Source organism: Sinohyriopsis cumingii, chromosome 3 (genome assembly GCF_028554795.1).
Source record: "Sinohyriopsis cumingii isolate HCF-2022 chromosome 3, ASM2855479v2, whole genome shotgun sequence".
Lineage (NCBI taxonomy): Eukaryota > Metazoa > Mollusca > Bivalvia > Unionida > Unionidae > Sinohyriopsis > Sinohyriopsis cumingii.
In genome coordinates this window covers 80,260,692-80,282,362 of record NC_142963.1, presented here as the reverse complement: position 1 = coordinate 80,282,362, position 21,671 = coordinate 80,260,692, and the positions used below count along the sequence as shown (strand labels likewise).

The window sequence follows — 21,671 nt, the reverse complement described above, 5'->3', positions numbered from 1 at the left end:
AGACGACTTACTGGCTTTACTCATGGATCAGTAATAAGTAACATTTCCAATAATCTTTATTTTGGCATGACACTTCAAGAACCTGGCAAAATTGTTAAATTTCAGAAGCTATGCCATGATTGTATTATATTAAAATTCATACCCTAACTCTTCCTCAAAATGATAATAAACGTTGTACACACTATTTCTCATACTTAAATTATTTTTTTTCTGGTATGAGAAAAATACATGTACATGTATTTAAAATTTCAGGAACCATGCCACAATTGTATTGTATACAAATTCATACACGAACTCTTCCCCAAAATGATAATAAACATTTTACACACTATTTCTCGTACTTAAAAAAAAAAAAGCCACGATCATATTATGTTTCAATTCATATGTGATCTCTTCCTTAAAATGATAACACAAAGTTTTTATACACTATTTCACGTATTAAACCAAACAATATTTTTCAAGTGCGAATAAATATACAAAATTTTGGGAGTCATGCAATGACCACTTTATATCCGAATTCATGTTATCGCAGGGTGCATTATAGCGGGGTCACACTGTATTATAAGAGACAGTGTTCGTAGTTGAAGAAGCTAAAGTTGCACACATAGCCCTTGATTTCTTAGTGGTATGTTCACATTTACAGTGGTAGCTTCACATCTTATTATTTTGAAAATTCCAAATATTCCAAATAGTTCCAACACAAGTCCATATGTATGAAGTTCCAATTGAATTCCAGTGGTATTCCAAATAAATTTTGATATTTGAATGTGCTGATGTGCTTGTAGTCTCAAAAGTGCTAATATATCAATGGTCTGGAATGTGGATATGTTTTAACAGTCTTTTGATGTATCACAATAATATGATCCAAAATGTCCTTGTCTGAATTCGCTATAATTCCAAATTAATGTTTTAGACCAAATATATTATTGAGCACTTTGTAATTTCAGTGAATAATCATTTGAATAAATTATTCCACCAAAAGTAAATACTAAACACAACAATAAGACTAATTCTGCTTCAGATGTTAATGCAAGAATGACTGATCCCAATGTAAACAAGATTATATAAACCTCTACTTGACCTAGGTTGCAATTACAGTTTTTTGAAAATACTCAGATAATGGAAAATTTACATCTGGGAAGTTTCTAAAGTCGAAATCAATATCTATTCTTCCAAGTCTATCAAATTATTTGAAAAACAAATATTTAAGCATGTGAATGATTCGATTCTCATAATTTGTTTTACAGGGATCAGTTAGGCTTTAGACAGTATCATTCTTGTCATACTGCACTGTCTACATTAACAGATTCATGGATTTAAAAATGGATGATGGTTCTTTAATACGTTTCTTACATTAATTTGCCCTGCATGCATAAGACAAGCAAAAACATTCAAAGAATTAAGAAACAATTCATAAATTAATGGTCATTGCAGTCATTTATGTATTAAGTGTGTCATACAAGTTCAACTCCTTAGAAAGACAATAATTGATTTGATGTGTAAACCATGCTTTATTTACTTACATACAATTATATTCCTTACTGTCAGTTTTGTTTTTAAATCCATGTTTTAAATTTGTCTTGTTATATTTCACTTTCTCTTTGTTACTATTTTTCAAAGAGGATAATCATAGGAAATAATAATTGTTCTAAGTGGGCTAACCTCTATAAAAAAGATGATTATTATGGATGTTATTATTATTATTATTATCATTATTATTAAATGTTTCTACAGAATTAGGCAAAGAAATAACTTGGTTTTGTCTTAAAAACTATTAGACTATTTCTCGTTGTACATGCATACAGTGTTATCTAGGATGAATGTGTTTTTCCAGGTAAGCAACTGTATTAACATGTACCTAGCCAGAGATTACTTGTGACGAGGTAACATGACTAACATGATATGCATGGGTATTCTACCCTGACTTGTACTCACTCTCCTATGGATTTAAGTAAGACCAATTTCTAAAACCACACTGGTCGTTTTTAGATCACGTCAAGGAGTGTACACTCTCCATTGTTCTCTGCCATAGGGGTAAGTGTTAAATTTACATTTTCATTTGATATGGTAGCTGACTGTTATGATGGCTGACTATTATTGTAGCTGACTGTTATTGTAGCTGATTGTGACTGTAGCTGTGATTGTGTCTGTCGCTGTGAAGTGTGATTGTCAATGTGACTGTGAATATGACTAGAGCGGTCTGAAGCTGTCCGAAGCCGTCTAAAGTTGCTTAGAGCTATCTGGAGTTTCCAGAATATTTAATGCTGTGTACTGTTGATACATATGTACGTATGTCTGTGCCATGGACGTAGATGTAGCAAATTAAAAAAAGTGCTGTATGCTGTCTGTACGTGTAACGTATGACTGTACTTGTGGTGGATTCATAAAGGGTGCAAGCGGTCGATAAGAGTGTGGGCCAACCCAAGGGATCGTGCGACTTTACAAGGGGTCTAGAAGCATACGTTTGGATCAATTGTTGTTCTATTGCATTTTTATATCCATAAGATTATTTTGAATCTTCGTTATGTTCATAAGATTATTTTGAATCTTAGTTGTGTTCTTAAGACTATTTTGAATCTTAATAGAATTCATATTCAAGATTATGTAAATCTCTTATTGTGTAAAATACTGTTTGAAGCATATGTGCAGTCCATGAGGTTTCTTGGATCTGTACTTCATAGTGATTTTATATTTTTGGTTTATTTTCGATGTGTGAATGTTGTGTAGAGTGATTTGAGTAAATCGTATGTTGCGAGCGTGAGAGAATCATTGTATTTTTACATCATATATTTATCTTTATTAATTCATTCATAAATTTCCATCTTTCTTACATTGTGTTTGTCTTATTCATTTAGTCCTAAGACCCACTCAGTTTTTATTCTGTGACACTGTAGTTAGTCTCCAGCTATCCAACATATAATTACTTGAGAACTTACATAAAAATTGTGGATACATATCTGGGTTAAATTTTAGAGGTAAAGATGAAAGAGAAAAGGGCTGAGGGCATGTGGCATGTGGCATTGACCTAAACTCCTCAGACTAAAGATCAACAACAGTTTAGCAATTTTCATAACATCAGATTGATAGATGGATAGATAGATATAAAATATTATTAGGTGTACAACTTTATAAGATGAAAAAAAACAATCATTACTATAAAAAAGTACAAAATAGTCTTACCTAGGATCTATTTTAAAATATCCCTCACTTCCATCAATTGTGTATTTCAAAGTGTCATTGGGATCTTTATCTGAGGCCTATATAAAAAAAAGTCATCACAGTTTTAAGCACATATCTCATAATGTGCCGGAGGTAATAATGGTTTGCATATTTAAGAGCATGAATAAAAAATATTTATGTTAAACTAATAAGTAAAAGAAAATGTTAAGTTTACATATTAATATTGTACTAATGAAATCATTGTTTATCATGAAATCGTTTTTGAGGACATGAAATAGAAGTTCTTAGCAAATTGTCATACCTTGCAAAAATAAGAAAAATTTGGAGTTTCAGAATTATTTCAGACAATCAAAAGTTGGTATACATATATAAAGTACATTAGTCTCCCTTAAAATATTTATAACACTGCCCTTCTGCAATGACAAGGTGGCATATTGATAAAGGTCACCACTAATGAGATGGATAAAATGCTAAATACATACACTACTTTCTTGCCATAATGCACTTCAATATACCAGTACCCCTTAAACTCCCCTAATTGTATTATTTCATCACAATTTCAGAAGATGAATTCTAAAAAGATAAACCTAGTGTTGCTTTAGAGATCTTGATCTTCTCTGTTCTATTTGTGATAAGAAGAGTTTTTATTTTTTTATATGTTTAGAGTCATTCATTCTGTTTAAACCAAGTTTCAAAAACTGTCAAAGCACCTTGCAAGTTAGTTATAGAACTATAGAGACCCAAGCATCTGAGAGTAGTATCATCAGCAAGGAAATCTGTAACTTTAAAATTATTTTGCAAGCAATGAGTAAATCATTGACAAATATTAGGAACAGGATGGGATCTAGTACTGAACCCTGTGGAACACCATAATCCATTGACTGTCCCGTTTACTGTGGCTTTTTGGTACCTCTCTGTGAGATAAAATGATAATCTTGTTATAAATGTGTGATTTCCCTAGAACAAATTGATTACTGGCTATCCTGTGAAAAAAATATTGTACCAACAAGCTTTCCTTCATCCAGTGCTATCAGTTATTTATCTACTATTGCTGTTTCATAAAAGTAATTACGCTTAAATAATGACTGATTAGATGAGAAAGGTTACTGTAAACAAAATCCATTAAATAGTCAGGTACATATTTTCCAATTATTTTGGAAATGGCAGGTAGAATTGAAATTGGTCTAAAATTATTTTACATTAATCAGAGATCCAGTTTCATGAATTGGGGTGTTTTTAGCTGCCTTGTTGGGGAACTATCCAGTTTTAATACTCTGATTTAAAAGGTTCTATGCTGTATGCAGTGACAGGACAGACTGCTTTCAAAAGGTTCTGGTCCAGTTTAATCCAGTCCCATTGCCTTTGAAAAGTGAAGTTCAGATAGATATTTTATTGCTTTATCTATCTTAATTGAGGAATTTAAAATAGTATATCAGCAGGTATTTTTCAGTATTTCATTTTAATTTTCTATCATCTGCTGGCTTTTTTAATTTAGCAGGTACTTTTGCAAATAAATCATTAAAAATACCAGCATCTGATGTGAATAGGTGAAACCTGTCCAACTTGTTAAATAGTTTTAACATCACTAAATTTATCACTGTTACCATTTCCTAATCTTCTAAACATTAAAAAATAGTACTGTAGCTCTCTTTTCATACTCTATATTTTTCTGGCAGCAATTTTACTTATTTTTTTAACAAGATCTGTAACTTAATTCCTCCAAAACTTCTAATCCACTTCAATCCCCCTGGCCTTAGCTCTGTCTCTAGTTTTCATATCTTCAAGAATATCAGCCATAAACCATTCTGACTCTATAAAATCCAACCAACTCTCCAAGTAAGTCTTTATGGAAATCCCCTCTGTATCATATGTATCCACCTCATACAGTCTGGTCCTTTTGAGAATTAAATCCTTCTAGTGTAGTTTGTGCCCTTGCCTATCAAAGATACAATATTTTCTTCAACATCAAGCAAGGATATTACCACAACCCAATTCCCACCCTTGAGTAGCAAGATAAAACCAGTGTACATTCCATACCCAATCAGGTCACACAGTTCTTAAAAAGAACATTAGAAGGAACAAAATCATTTTCTTATTTGTTTGTAGTACTAGATAAAATATGTTTTCAAACTAATCAATTATAGGTGCTTGAATATTCTTCATTGAGAAACTATAAAAATTTGATAAGCTCTGATACTTACATTTACTTGCAAAAGTATAGATGGGGGAGCAGCACCTTCTGTTAAGTTCAGAATTGAGCCATTTACTGGGCTGAATATCACAGGTGTGAACATATTTACATCTATCACATAGACAAAAACTTCACAAACTGTTGACCTGTGAAGAAAAAATAATAAACAATGTAGGGGAAGAACAAAAACAGCCATTTTGGATAAAGAATATGAAAATTATTCCACATGCATGCAATTAGATAAAGTTTATATAATTTTCTAAAAGGAAATGTCAACTTTTACAAAAACTGTTTTTGAAATGATTGTTTCTATTTACTAAAAGAATGCCTTTAAAGTAGGTCAGGGTAAAAAAAATGCCTCTTTTGGCCAAATCTAGTTTCAGTCTTTGTTAATAGGTGCTTCCATTAGAATCAAGACAATTTCAATGAGATGTGTAGATCTTTCACCTCTTCCAGATACTCAATTTTTGTGTGTGTATTCTCAGCGAAATTTAAGTATTTAGCAAACAAGAAGCATATCATAATCCCTGTGTCTACTATATAGATAACTTAATTTTTCCATGAATAAGCCATTGATCCTCTTGCAGTCACAGTTATACTGACTTTTGACCTCTTGACTCCAAAAGTAATAATCTTCTTCCTTACCCTAAATACAAGCCATCCACAAAGTTTGGTAAATGTCTGAGATGTTGAGTTAATGTTATTAAGTAGAAGCTATTTTCATTCTTTCAGTCAAAGTTATCTTAGCCTTTGACCACAAAGTCAATAGCATTCTTCCTAACTACAAGCCATCCACAAAGTTTGATGAAGATATGTGATGTAGAACTGATGTTATTATACAGAAACTTTCAGTCACTGTAATCTTCATCTTTGATCCTCTGAACCCAAAATCAACAAGATTCTTTCCTACTCCAACTGCAAGCCTTCCAATAAGTTTGGTAACCATACATTATAGAAAACATAAATTACTGACCAGAAACCATTCATCTTCTTTCAGTTAGAATGACCTTGACCTCTCACCAGTTGAGCCAAAAATTAACAGTACTCTTCTCTACCTCAAATACAACCAACCTGCAAAGTTTGGCAACTATAATAGGTGAAGACCTTGCATTTATGTGCTCAAAACGTTTTTCTTCATTCAGTCAAAATGACGTTTACCTTTCACCTTTTGATCTCACAATCCATTGGGTTATTCCATGTCCCAAATACATGCTATCTTCAAAATTTCATTTCTGTAGAGGGTGCATGACTTGAATTATTGTATTGAAACCAAACTGGTAACAGATGGATGGACAGCAATACAACATAATAAGCTTGGCCTTATGGCAGGCACATAACACTATGATCTGGCTTATGGCAGGCACATAACACTATGATCTGGCTTATGGCAGGCTAATAAAAACTGAAGTTTGTTTTGCTAAAAATTTTATTGATGGTTGAATTGAGAACTAAAAAGATCTTTTAAAATGTTTGAGATACTGATATGACATGCATGATATTCCAACATGATCTTGTTTTTAGACTGAAGTACATAATAAAAGCTATCAAAGACATATTTTTGCTGACCCTGACATACACTGAAGGCTATATTTACCTTTTTGCACAAATTCAAACTGTGGTTTATGCAGAAATGACATATTCCTGTGCCAAAAATGTCCTAAGCTTATAGGATGTCTCCCATGTATGTCCCTTACCATAAGGTGCCTCTATATAACACAGTCCTTATCATATATGATGCCAGTATAGTCATGGATCTAATTACATTATGAAATATTTGTACAATGTTTACTCCAGCATACTGAGATCACCTATAATACAGTACATTATTATAATAAATGAAGAGTATTATAATGAAGGAGTAATGTATATAATCTCCCACACCTTTTACAACCTATACAAATGTCTTAGATTTGTATGTGTTTAAGAAAATTCAGACATGAATATATCCATATATATTCCGAGTGTGAATCAAACAAATATCAATCACATTTCTGAATCAGGAATTTACAATTTGAGTAGCATTGACTAAGTTGCATATCGGTTACATAATCTGTCACACAGTAACTTAAACATGGGCTGCTTTGACATGTATAACATGTCCATGCACCTATAACACAGCACCCTTGCATGACTCTCATGAAGAGTGTTATAATGAGTTAGTAATGTATATAATTTCCAAACCTTTTACCACCTTTAATAATGTCTTATATTTGTATGCTTTCAGACATGAATAAACAGATCACTAAATGCAGTGACAACCACAAACATGGGTAATTTTGACATATATGCACAAAACTATGTCAGAGTTCTGTAAACCTATTTTTACTCTGGCTACTGAATTTCATGGGTTTTGTAATGTGAAACATGTTTGTGTCAATTTATTGTTTTTATCTGATGATAATTTCATGCATGATGAGAAACCCAGACTTTATTAAGGCAGGTATTCAACTAGAGCAGACATCATCAACCTTTTATAATCCTGTACCAGGTCCACTCAGTTGCAGAGTGTTGTGTGCCAAGTCATATTCTCATATTCATCCATTTAATGTAATTATCATTTTCAGTACATACATTATAGTAATACAACTTGTACTGCATGCCAGTCAAAAGAGTCTAGCATGCTACCCTAAATGACATGCATGTCAATGATTGTTGCTACCTGAACTAGATATTTTTGTTTGGTCATTAGCACACCTCTCATTTTCTTTTCACAAATGTGTAAGGAACATGCTGCAATTTGATGTTTACAGTAGCATATATGGCTCATATATCTAACTTAATATTTGCAATTTCTTGCAATTTTAAGTTCCACAGATACATTGGTCCACAAACTATCACACCTATGGATGCAATCTTTATAGAAGAATTCACATATGCAAAGACTGCCAAATAAATAGCATGCAAATGAAAAAAGCTTACAGTAGTGATATAAGACATTCTTAGTAAGATTTACAAACGTTATATACACCATTCCTAGCAAGATTTTCATAGTGATATACACCATTCCTAGCAAGATTTTCAACAGTGATATACACTATTATCAGCAAGATTTACAATAGTGATATACACCATTCCCAGCAAGATTTACAACAATGATATACACCATTCCCAGCAAAAATTACAACAATGATATACACCATTCCCAGCAAGATTTACAACAATGATATACACCATTCTGAGCAAAATTTACAACAATGATATACACCATTCCCAGCAAGATTTCCAACAATGATATACACCATTCCCAGCAAGATTTACAACAATGATATATACCATTCCCAGCAAGATTTACAACAGTGATATACACCATTCCCAGCAAGATTTCCAACAATGATATATACCATTCCCAGCAAGATTTCGAACAATGATATACACCATTCTTAGCAAGATTTACAACAAAGATATACACCATTCCCAGCAAGATTTACAACAATGATATACACCATTCCCAGCAAGATTTCCAACAATGATATACACCATTCCCAGCAAGATTTATAATAGTGATATACACCATTCCCAGCAAGATTTCCAACAAGATTTACAACGGTGATATACACCATTCCCAGCAAGATTTACAACAATGATATACACCATTCCCAGCAAGATTTCCAACAATGATATACACCATTCCCAGCAAGATTTACAACAAAGATATACACCATTCTGAGCAAAATTTACAATAATGATATACACCATTCTGAGCAAGATTTACAACAATGATATACACCATTCCCAGCAAAATTTACAACAATGATATACACCATTCCTAGAAAGATTTACAACAATGATATACACCATTCCCAGCAAGATTTACAAAAATGATATACACCATTCCCAGCAAGATTTACAACAATGATATACACCATTCCTAGCAAGATTTCCAACAATGATATACACCATTCCCAGCAAAATTTACAACAATGATATACACCATTCCCAGCAAAATTTACAACAATGATATACACCATTCCCAGCAAAATTTACAACAATGATATACACCATTCCTAGTAAGATTTACAACAATGATATACACCATTCCCAGCAAGATTTCCAACAATGATATACACCATTCCTAGCAAAATTTACAACAATGATATACACCATTCCCAGCAAAATTTACAACAATGATATACACCATTCCTAGCAAGATTTACAACAATGATATACACCATTCCCAGCAAGATTTACAACAATGATATACACCATTCCCAGCAAGATTTCCAACAATGATTTACACCATTCCCAGCAAAATTTACAACAATGATATACACTATACCCAGCAAGATTTACAAAAGTGATATGCACCATTCCTACCAAGATATACACTAGTGATAGGCACCTTTTTCTAGCAAGATGTACAGTATGCACTATTTCTAGCAAGCCCTTAGGTGGATACACAAGAAATTATCATGTACAGGGAAACTTATCTATGATGCACACTGCTGAGACCAAATAATATGGCTGGGTCATGGAGGTAGCCAATATTTAGAACTGCTCTTTTGGGACCAGAATATGTATCCAGTCTGAAGAAAATAGTTTGATTACACAGAAGCTGGTTTAGGGAATTTTCATCGTATCATATATACTTACTTATGGGTAAGGTCCAACTGCAAACAACACATTGTAGTCCCTGGTCTGCCATCACAAGATGCACTGGCATTGTTAGGGTTTACATTGTTTATTTAACAGAGCAATCTTGGTGCTGCATTATGCAATGGCAGATATGGGTCTATGCAGTATCTATGGAATTTTACAAGTACTAAAAATTCAATTTTTTCCATAGGTTGTCAATTTTTTTTGATTTCCCAAATGCCATAAACAATAAAATTTAAAGGCCCAAATAATATAATTCATCTGTGTGGATATAAAGATCAAACAGCCATAATTAAAATGGGTAGAAATATTTTCCAAAATTGCAAATGTTGATAGCTGTGAAGAATACAAATGAATTCACAGTATTTGTGATTTCACAAATTGTACATGAATTACAATTCAAGAATTTGTATACTTAGCTGCATTTAAATTGTCAACCTGGCTTGTAATACAAGGGTTGCTGTTTTGATACCTGCCAATATCAACCTGAGTTGTCTGTCTGCATGTGTTCTTTTTAAAAAATACATACCCAATAATATGTTTTAAATGATGTTAAAAAACCGAATCAAACAAATTATCATAAAAGACATGCTACCCACACTGTTCTAATAATCCTTTTGTGTCTTATGTAGTTTTTCATGTATTCCATTATTATTATTATTATATTTATTATTAGCTCATGTTTATGTAGAATGGGTTAGAAATAGTAACAATTAAACATCTTAAAAAATTTATTAATTCAAATGGTTTTTATACATTTCATATTGAATCAACATTTGCATGATCCTATATATAAATAAAATCAAAACAAAGTGAGATTGTGAGAAAGAAAAAGAGGAGAAACTGTGTTTTGTCTTCCAAACCTTTTTTCTGATAGAAACTGTGGATGATCTTCTACAGCAACATCTAATCTATACTTTGTGACATATGGCCAAGAGATGGTCTTCGTCAAAATGATTTCACCAGTCTTATTCTTGATAGTAAAGGGAATGTCTTCATCTTTCTCCTTGAGGATTCTATATAAAACATTTCCGTTCCCATTCTCCTTTGAGTCTTTATCAGTTGCATTTACCTGAATAAAAAAGAATAGACAAATATATTGGAATTTTTTAAGCCTTTTGCTTATTAAGAGACAGACAAAATGACTGACTGTCAGCAAGCATGAGAAAGATTCTGTGTAACAGCCTGATATTGCATGCAAATGAATTCAGTGTAAGAATTATTACGGGTCTAGGTTTCAAGAAGATAGTAGATCTACTGTTTACAAAAAAGCAAATCATACAACTACAAGGGATAAAAAATCTTTGTACATTTTGCCAAAACTTTCTTTGTTTCTTTGAACCTGTCAATAAATTTAATATAGACAAAATAATGTTGTATAAAATAATCTGTAGATGCAAGTTTATGTATGCAAGCATTATATATATCTATATTTTGTGTAACATTTGGTACAAAAAAAATATATTGATATTATGTGTGATTTTTGTTCCTGACTGTAAATTGTAGTGATCATTTATAAACAGGATATTACATAACAAATTTTCACCCACAAGTGTAGATTCTATTTCAAAATATTGAGTAAGAAATAGGGATTTATAAGTTAAATCTAACCTAAATATTGAACCTATTGATAAGTCTGAGTAATTTCTCACTGGCCAGTTAAGCCAGGCTTGAGTACTACAATGCAATTATGTGGGTAGGTATTGTGAAATATGAGGTTGAGTAGTGAAGAGTGACACGTAAGCCATGTTAAAAAATACAGTTGTAGTAGTATTGTGTGAGAAATGTGCAGTTAGATTCATTCCTAATTCCTAATTCTTGATTCTTATTGAATGTTTTAATATCAGTCTGCAGATGTGTTGACTATTGTGTTTGGGTTTAGTTTGAGAGGAACTAATTTAAATTGTTTTTTGAAAGTGCTCATATGACTGCTGGGAGAAAAGCAACAATTTGAGACTCATGTGAAGTCATTCAAATGAGTTTTTGTGACAATGTCATTGCGATACATGAAGACTGTTTGTACACCAGCATATTCAAGAATATTGGTACATCAGCACATTCAGGATCTGGAATTCATTTGGAACACTCTATTCGTTAGGACCTGTGATAGAACTTTTGGGATTGTTTTGGATCAAATTCTTAATACTCTAAGTTACTCTTAAATTTTTTTTTTAGCTTAGGGAATTTAAATTATGTGTTAAATTTTACAAAACTTGTTGCTTTTGCTTCTTTCTTTTACTTAGTTTTAGAATCATAACAGCATGTTTCTGTCATATCCTGCAATGCTGAGGTAGTTCCATTGTTTTAAAGATGGTCATAAACCATGGAAGATGACCTATGTTCTGGAAGACCATTGACTGTAACTGGTGAAGTGGCTACTGTGAAGGGAACAGCTGATGAAGACGCTCAATTCACAAACATATTTCTGTTATCACAGGCATTAATGCGTCAGTTCTTTTTAATATATTAAAGAATCTTATACAGTTCAAAATGTTTGTGCAGGATGGGTCCATATTTGTTAAAAGCTGATTAAAAATAGACTTTTGTTAATATTGCCAAACAGATGCTCAACAATATGAGGAGTGATCAGACATGTTCAAATGAGATTGTAATGGCTGATGAAACATGGATTTACTGTTTACTGAACTAGATTTAAGAGAAAATAAAACAGTCAGGATCATAGAAAATGAGCAGTTTGACTGTCAAGAGAGTTTTAAATACATTAGTTTTCAATAGAAACAGACCAGGTGCATGAGGAGTATTATCTGAGGGGATGTACTTTTAATTAATAAGGAACATTATTGTACAGCACACTAAGATTTAGAGCTTTTTAATTACCCCTGATACATTTAAAAGTTTAGAGAAAAGGGTAACACATTCATTGTCCTTCACTTACTGGTATGCTATTATGAATAGAAACAACAAAAAAAAAACAACCAAGATATGTTATGCATGTTAACATATGAAAGTCATAAAATCATATACATAAATAACATAATCAAAAAATCAAGCTGACATAGAAAACTTTGAAAATTGGACACACTTAACCTAACATAATTACTTGAAAGACTAACCTGACAGATTGGACTACCGGTCACATGTGCATCTTTATGTATCGTGCAGTTTGGATCTTTACCACAATGTGGTGAGTTGTCATTCATGTCTGTTAGACTTATGTGGAGAGTACTGTTGCCACTGAACATGTTTTCATGGTATAAAGAAACAGCCCTCACCTACAAATATAAGCAGGAAATCATTAATTGTACTGTGTAACAGTGCTTTATGAGGTAGATGATTTAAAAACTTGAAAATATTCCTAGAACTTTTTAAAAAGTAGTCAACCATTCTATAATTTTCAAGTATTCTACATTTGTGTCTACAAACAAAAGTCAAATATTATCTGAATTCATCTATTTTAATTTTTTGTAAAAAATGACACTTTTGACGGTATTTAAATAGTTAGAATTGGTGGATGAGGTCTATTGTTTCCATGGATCAGTAAATGCTATGTTTTTTTTTTAAGTCATGGTTTGCTGGAATCGCAAGTCTTAGAATGTAACAAAAGTGGTACCTCATGAATAATTATACAAAAGTGGTACCTCATGAATAATTATACAAAAGTGGTACCTCATGAATAATTATACAAAAGTGGTACCTCATGAATAATTATACAAAAGTGGTACCTCATGAATAATTATACAAAAGTGGTACCTCATGAATAATTATACAAAAGTGGTACCTCATGAATAATTATACAAAAGTGGTACCTCATGAATAATTATACAAAAGTGGTACCTCATGAATAATGTAACAAAAGTGGTACCTCATGAATAATTATACAAAGGATTCACAGCATATTCCACATTAAGATGTAAAGAATAGATGTAATTGTGTGTAATCATTAATTGTAATCAATCTTAATTTGAAATCTTAAACAAATTTAAACAACCAAAATCTGCAACACTTTTGTGCAGAAATCATAAATTATGCTGTTATATTTGATGTTTTCTTCTTTTATGATGTTGCTCCCAACTTGATACTTCAATTGCAACCTTGTCCTTATCAGCCACATGACCACTATCATCTCATGGGATTACAGGCACTTATGGGGGAAGTGAAATTATTTATTTATGGATTCAAATCTAAGATATACATAACCAATACAATCTATGTGTAAGAAGTAAGATATGATAATGGCTAAAAACAGGCAGAGAATGCTTTCAAAATTTATTTTGCTGTCAATCTTTTCTACAATTTAGTAGAATTAGGTAACTGTTAGACATGAGCACTCATTTGCAATGATTTTGTGCTGCTACAAATCACAAAATTAAAGGCCAACAAGAACGAATCTGTATATATGACAAAAAAATCCTTTCCCAGTTTTCTAATCTATATATCGATGACAATTTCACTTCTTTGCAAAACTATGCATGGTTATTCTTACAGTAACAGATGAATAAACAATAAACATTTGGTCTAGAAATTGTTCATATGCATCCAAATTGTAACAATGTATAACTGAATAAACAGAAAATTACAACCATGTAGGAATAATGAGACTACTGAAAGTGATAATCTCCTTATGAAGACCTTGACAACTGTATGCATTATATAATTATATAGCAATACTTAGACTGCTGAAAGTGATAGTCTCCTTATGTAGGCCTTGACAACTGTATGCATTATAAAATGATATGGGAATACTTAGACTACTGAAAGTGATAGTCTCCTTATGTAGGCCTTGACAACTGTATGCATTATAAAATGATATGGGAATACTTAGACTACTGAAAGTGATAGTCTCCTTATGAAGACCTTGACAACTGTATGCATTATATAATTATATAGCAATACTTAGACTACTGAAAGTGATAGTCTCCTTATGTAGGCCTTGACAACTGTATGCATTATAAAATGATATGGGAATACTTAGACTACTGAAAGTGATAGTCTCCTTATGAAGACCTTGACAACTGTATGCATTATAAAATGATATGGAAATACTTAGACTACTGAAAGTGATAGTCTCCTTGTGTAGGCCTTGACAACTGTATTCATTATAAAATGATATGGGAATACTTAGACTACTGAAAGTGATAGTCTCCTTATGAAGACCTTGACAACTGTATGCATTATATAATTATATAGCAATACTTAGACTACTGAAAGTGATAGTCTCCTTATGTAGACCTTGACAACTGTATGCATTATAAAATGATATGGGAATACTTAGACTACTGAAAGTGATAGTCTCCTTATGTAGGCCTTGACAACTGTATGCATTATACAATTATATAGCAATACTTAGACTACTGAAAGTGATAGTCTCCTTATGTAGGCCTTGGCAACTGTATGCATTATAAAATGATATGGGAATACTTAGACTACTGAAAGTGATAGTCTCCTTATGTAGGCCTTGACAACTGTATGCATTATAAAATAATATGGGAATACTTAGACTACTGAAAGTGATAGTCTTCTTATGTAGGCCTTGACAACTGTATGCATTATAAAATGATATGGGAATACTTAGACTACTGAAAGTGATAGTCTCCTTATGTAGGCCTTGACAACTGTATGCATTATAAAATGATATGGGAATACTTAGACTACTGAAAGTGATAGTCTTCTTATGCAGGCCTTGACAACTGTATGCATTATAGAATTATATAGGAATAATTAGACTACTGAAAGCATTAGACTATTATATATCAGTACCATAATATAGATATCATAAATTGAACAGTATTAACATTTATTCTACAGAATATTGAAGTTTTGTTAAAAAGAAATTGTTTCCGAATTACATAATGTAAAGGCAGGAACAATTGTATGTCTGTGTGGATTGTGGGTATTGAAGACTTCAACATATTTATTCAGAAGAATTCAACCATCCAAAATGCACCTATTACCTCATTTCAAAATGTGTTGAAACAAACAAAGCAGATTTCAGACCTAAACCTACCTGATCATCCTCAAATAGAATATTTAATAGCCAGTTATACTTATTACATGGTGTTAAATTACTACACAAAGAGAACAAAGTTACAATACTGAATAATCTGAATTAGACATCATTCAAACTGCTTCTGCATTTCCTTTCTATATTGTTTGTGCATGTGGTTGAAAAGTTAAAAATATTGTCGAATATCCTACATTTATAAAGTATTAACTTTCTGAGTCATGCATTTGTTTGAATGATGGTCTCATTTTAACTTCTTTGTAATGCTGGTAAACAAAGTAAATGGAATGATGATTAATTTAACCCTGTCTCTCCTGCATATCACCCCTACACAGTGATTAAGATGAATCTAGTCAACAAAAGGGAATAACTCCAATGAAAACACTGCAGATACAAATGATACATGCATATCCTCTGATATTGCCATTATTTGTAATACATTTTGTAGCATTCCACAAATTTTTTAACAGTAGTTGCATTCACAAAATTCTGTATTACACTGCTTTGAGCTGTAAAGATAACAATGGCAATAACTTTTATCAAAATCATGGGAGCACAAAGATTTGTCAATATGCACATCATTAGGCGATGATCAGTTTCACAGTTATCCAAAAGAAACTACAAGACAAATTGCATTCACATGCTGCATGACAAAAATGATAGTGGTGTACAATTTGTTGATATTTCCATCTTCATATAATAGCTATACCATGTATACAGTTTCCATGAGATCTGAAAACTGAGACTATAGTTGCCCTGATAAGTTTCTGTCATACACCAGGCAACCAGCCCCTAGTAAACAAGAAAAAGCTATCACATAAATGACAGGGTCATTGTGATTTGCTAATATGCAAATCTGTAATGACCATAGCATGTACCAAGTTTCTGTAATGACCACAGTATGTACCAAGTTTCACAGGAATCCATAAAAAACTGAGACCAATTCTATTCACAAGATTCTGTCAAACACTGATTCAACTGAAAGAAAAAAGGACAATAACTCAACAAGCACTATGGGACAATAGTAATTTGTTTTGGATTATTTTCAAATAATAACCATAACATGTACAAAGTTTTGTGGTACTCCACTGAAATCTGTGAGATTGGTTGTATTCACGAGATTCAGTCATACACTCCATCCAGCTACAAGTATATAAAAAAAAGCAATAGCTGTTATAAGAATTAAGGGAGCAAAGCAAATTTGACAATATCATGGATGTCTTCAAGTGATGACCATAATAGTATTACTTAGTTTCATGTTAGTCAATCAAAACTGTGACACAGTTGTACTAGTCACATTGTGTCATACACAGCATTAATCTACAAAACATAAAGAATAATGACTCTAAAACAAAATGCCAGAGAAATTTTTTTTTTATATACACATCTAAAGATGATAGCCATTCCATGTACAAAGTTTCATAGCAATCCATCAGAAACTGTGGGACTAGATTGTAAACTGGACAGATAGATGGATACGTTTTTTCCAATATACACAGTCCTGTGGTCAACAGGTTGTGATCAATCATTGTTTGATCAACAAGCCTATGATCAAATGTCCAGACACCAGGAATCTATGTGTCCATGTGTTTCATACCCCCTAATGAGGGGTATGAAAACATTTAGTTAAGAAAGAAAAGGACTATGCACAGATTTGCCTATTGACCATTTAAGGTTGCATAAATATTAAACATTTTACCTAAAGTGAAAAGGAACAGTAAATTAAGACTAATGAAAGCTATATTTGTACTTACAGTCAGTGTAGTTTTGTTCCATGTCTCAAAATCCAGAGCACTTTGGTTGCTGACCGAAATGATTCCCGTGGAAGAATTCAGAGAAAATGCATTCCAAGGATCATGGTTAACAATTTCAAAGTAAAACTTTGAATTGTTCTCATCCTGAAAAGATTAAGATTAAGTTGCATACAATCTTTAATTCAGATTACACAGTCAAAACTAAATGTAACATTCATGAGTAACAAATTTTCTGGTAAGTAAAGAATATTTTCTTTCAAGTCCAGTATGTTTCCTTTTTTAACACAAGTTTTATCTTGATATAAGAAATCTGAAACATGAAAATTCAAGTAACTTGAGAACAACAAATTTTATCATGTAAAAAATATATCAAGTCCTTAGATTTTCTTTCTCACTACAAATTCTATCCTGATATAACATATCCTGACAAAAAAGAAATTATTAAATAAAAAGAACCAAGATTTGTCCCATGAACAATTGCCTCAGTAAAAAAGAAGCATACCGTAAGTGAAAAACCTTGATAATTTTTCCATCAGTTTTATTTAGAAGAAAATGACTGAAACTATTTTACCTTAAAGAGAAAGTAATCATCATTATCTAGTGATGTTTCATTCAGTTTACATTTCCTAGTGCCTCTCTTTTTATACATACTACACTGACTATGAGTGTCTGCATTCTTGGAAGAAGTAAATAAAAAATTTGGGCAGGAATTGTTTTCTTCTTCGTGGTGTCAGATAAGGACCATACTTGATCTTCATCATAACACCATCTTTGACACATGATTTTATTTTGTTAGTATAATAGCAAGCTTAGAAATATCCATATGAAATGATCTTGGGAACACTGAAGTGCATGACATGTATCTAAGTATATTCAAAAGCAAATGAAAACAAACTGATGAAGAGATAACTTGTATTCATCTAACTTTAATGAAGAGTTTTAATGAAAATGAGGTTCACTTATTGTTGATAGATTACAAATGCATATATGTATACATTTAAAATGTTTTTAATGATAGCTCAAATTTACCAATAGCACTAAATCAACTATTCCGCAAACAATGAATTTATTTGAGTATTGGTAAATTCTACCAGGTCACTTTTCCTCTGAATCAGTACCATGTGTGACATGTCTTCAAATGAAATGCATGATAGCTCTGGATGTATACGTATGAGACTTTGACACTTGGAGCTCACTTTATCACTGAATAATTAGGTCTGAATTTTAACATTTTGTTCTGGATTAGTGGGACATGGAGTTTTAGATTCTGGGTATCAATATAGGTCACAGACTTCTACACCCCATGACATGATGATTGTTAATGTCACTGCCACACACAATAAACAATAGCAAAATAATTGCCAGACAAAAAATTAAACTGAAGGCAAATTATAGTCAGTGATTACTTTGATGACTTTTTATGAAGTAATCCTCACATGGATGAAAGAACAACAACTAGATGTCTCCTGCATGTGTAATTCTATTTTATGTTGACCAGCAAACCTAGCCAGGTGTGGTTAATGCTGAAAATCTCTTTCGCTTTGATCCTCTAATACAGAGGCACCAATATCTTTGAATCTGGCCATGTTGCAACTATGTATACATTACAGTAGAACCTGTTTTGAAAGACCATCCCTTCTGCCAACAAATAATGGTCTTCAAGACAGGTGGTATCTCATAACAGGTCATAAGACTATATAATCAATAAATCTGTGCATGGAGATTCTGTTCTCCCAAAACAGGTGGTCTCTCAAAACACGTTTTACTGTACTGATTTTGTTTAATACCTTTTTTAAAGTTCCACTTCCCATTACCAAATTTGCAATTGCAGATTCTGCTATTCGTTATTTAGTGGCTTCTGAATTTGATAGTCACTTTTGAGCAGCCTAATTAATAATTTTACCAACAGTAGCTGGCATTGTTTCTATCGATGGTAATTAATCAGTTTTGGTGGTTGATGAGGCACTAATCATTGTAACTGATCTTGAAAAGATTGAAACACTCGTAATACCTAGTACTTTAATGAATCTGCTGCAACATTTTTATGATATCAATGATTTGCATTACTACTTGTTTAGTCATTGGTGCAGCATTTTATAATAATGCTGAAAGCACTTTTGATGCCCCCCTGAGTAATATAACCATGGCTAGTTCCATAGTATGTCCGATCGATTGGTTTCATCGGGTTAACCACTCACACTTGTAGCACATGTCCATGTATGACTGACATTAAATAGTTGGTCTATCTGAAATATACATTTGTATATAAATGTTTCACCTTGAAGATCTGCAATGTGCCCATTTTGATCAATGTGGGTTAAACAAATATGTGTCAACCGAATATTATGATATGAAAGATTGAAAACGGCAATGCGGGAGTAATCTATATTAAATCACAGAGTTCCAATGTTGGTGAAAACCCAAACAGTATATAACCCTGAATAACCACACCCATCATGCCAGACCTGCTTTCATAACTGCCACGATGACATCACAGATTAAATTGATTTGAATTCTGAGGTAAGCCTGACAATGTCAGGCGATATATGATATCCCATGTGTGAAATTCTTTTGCCATCTGGAATGTTGTCAGGCCAACCTAAAACTGTTTTTATTGAAGACCGTTTGATGTCAACTGCATATGGTGCTAATTTGTTTGAAATGACTGAACTGAGTGTAGACTCATGTGCACGTATAGATAATTTAGGGTCTTGGTCAGTGAACTATTTGATTCTTTGTCAGATTTCTTCATTGATCATTTCTGTGTTATACATGCCTGCAGGGAGTTCAATATTATTTTAGGTAGTATCACTGTCAGATGAAAACACCAGTTATTTTTTCACACGAAGACCACCAAATAGTTGTGATTGAATATTAGGACAACTGTAATTGTTGTTTTGTTGTTGTTTTGGGGTTTAACTATGTTTCTCAGCACAGGATAGGCTATAAAAGGTGGCCAATAGAACTGGTGGATAAAGATCCTGGGAAAACCTTAGTAAGAACCACCGACCCATGGGAAGCTACTGACAGCTTTTTCACATACCCACACTGGCCCAGCCCAAAACCTGAACCCATGCAGACAGAGGTAAGATAGCATAGACCTGTAAAGGTTAACACTTTTGACCACTCATCCACCCAGGGCCCCATGACAACTGTAATAAACTCGTAACCATGCTAATGCTATATTAAGTGTGCATGGTTCCCAAGCAGGAACAGATGTAGAAAGAGACAGTCACACTGAATTCCGGTTTGATTGATGATATTGCGATAATTGAGTTAACACTTTGGTTGTATTTACAACAAAAAGTTGCATAGCTGCATTGATTTCATCTAAGACACAGAGCATTTCAACATCAGGTGTTTCATTGGAACCCATCATTGGTGTAAATATACATCACTGATGTCTTGAACAAGTTCATGCTTTAGTGTGTAAAATGTTTTTTGGTCCATGATGGCCTTGGAAAGCAACTGCTGATGAATCAATGCAACCTCATGAATAGCTTCTGGTGCGTTGTTACTGGTACAAAACTGACCCAGTGTTTCCAATCGATCCACAAATCCATGTACAGATACGAATTAAACTCTTTGGTTTTTATGATTGATTTACAGTTGAATGCTCTAATAGTAAGTAACAAGTCTTTGAAAATATTTCCATATAGGATCATCATTATATTTTTCTTAATCTAATCCACTCCCTAAATACCCATGGAGACCATTCCTGATTGATATAACTCTCAGTTGTGTTTTAATAGTATTTTATCTTTCAGCATATGATCTTGTAATTTATTTGGACAGGTTCATTAGTGGCAAACTTTGAGGGGTAATCAAACATCATAAGCCGTGATGTTTCTTTAACTTTTTGAAAAGGTGTTTCCAATTTTTATTGGTATTTGGGAGTTGGTTGTTGTGGAAGTGATGCAAGTGCCTGTCCAACCACCTCTTGTATTTGAACTACTTGTTTTTTTCTTCTTCTAATTGTAATGGTGCATGC

At 32.6% G+C, this 21,671-nt stretch overlaps 1 protein-coding gene across 1 annotated transcript in view; it reads right to left on the bottom strand.

Annotated features, from left to right (window-relative positions):
- Window positions 1-21,671, bottom strand: part of LOC149803181 (cadherin-23-like) — a 287,768-nt gene that overhangs the window by 242,049 nt on the left and 24,048 nt on the right. The window contains exons 7-11 of the mRNA XM_089953899.1: window positions 17,681-17,824; window positions 13,039-13,197; window positions 10,828-11,036; window positions 5,382-5,517; window positions 3,181-3,257 (exon numbers count right to left, since the gene is read on the bottom strand). Of these exons, the coding sequence (XP_089810025.1) occupies window positions 3,181-3,257; window positions 5,382-5,517; window positions 10,828-11,036; window positions 13,039-13,197; window positions 17,681-17,824 (725 nt within the window). The remainder of the gene's footprint in view (window positions 1-3,180; window positions 3,258-5,381; window positions 5,518-10,827; window positions 11,037-13,038; window positions 13,198-17,680; window positions 17,825-21,671) is intronic.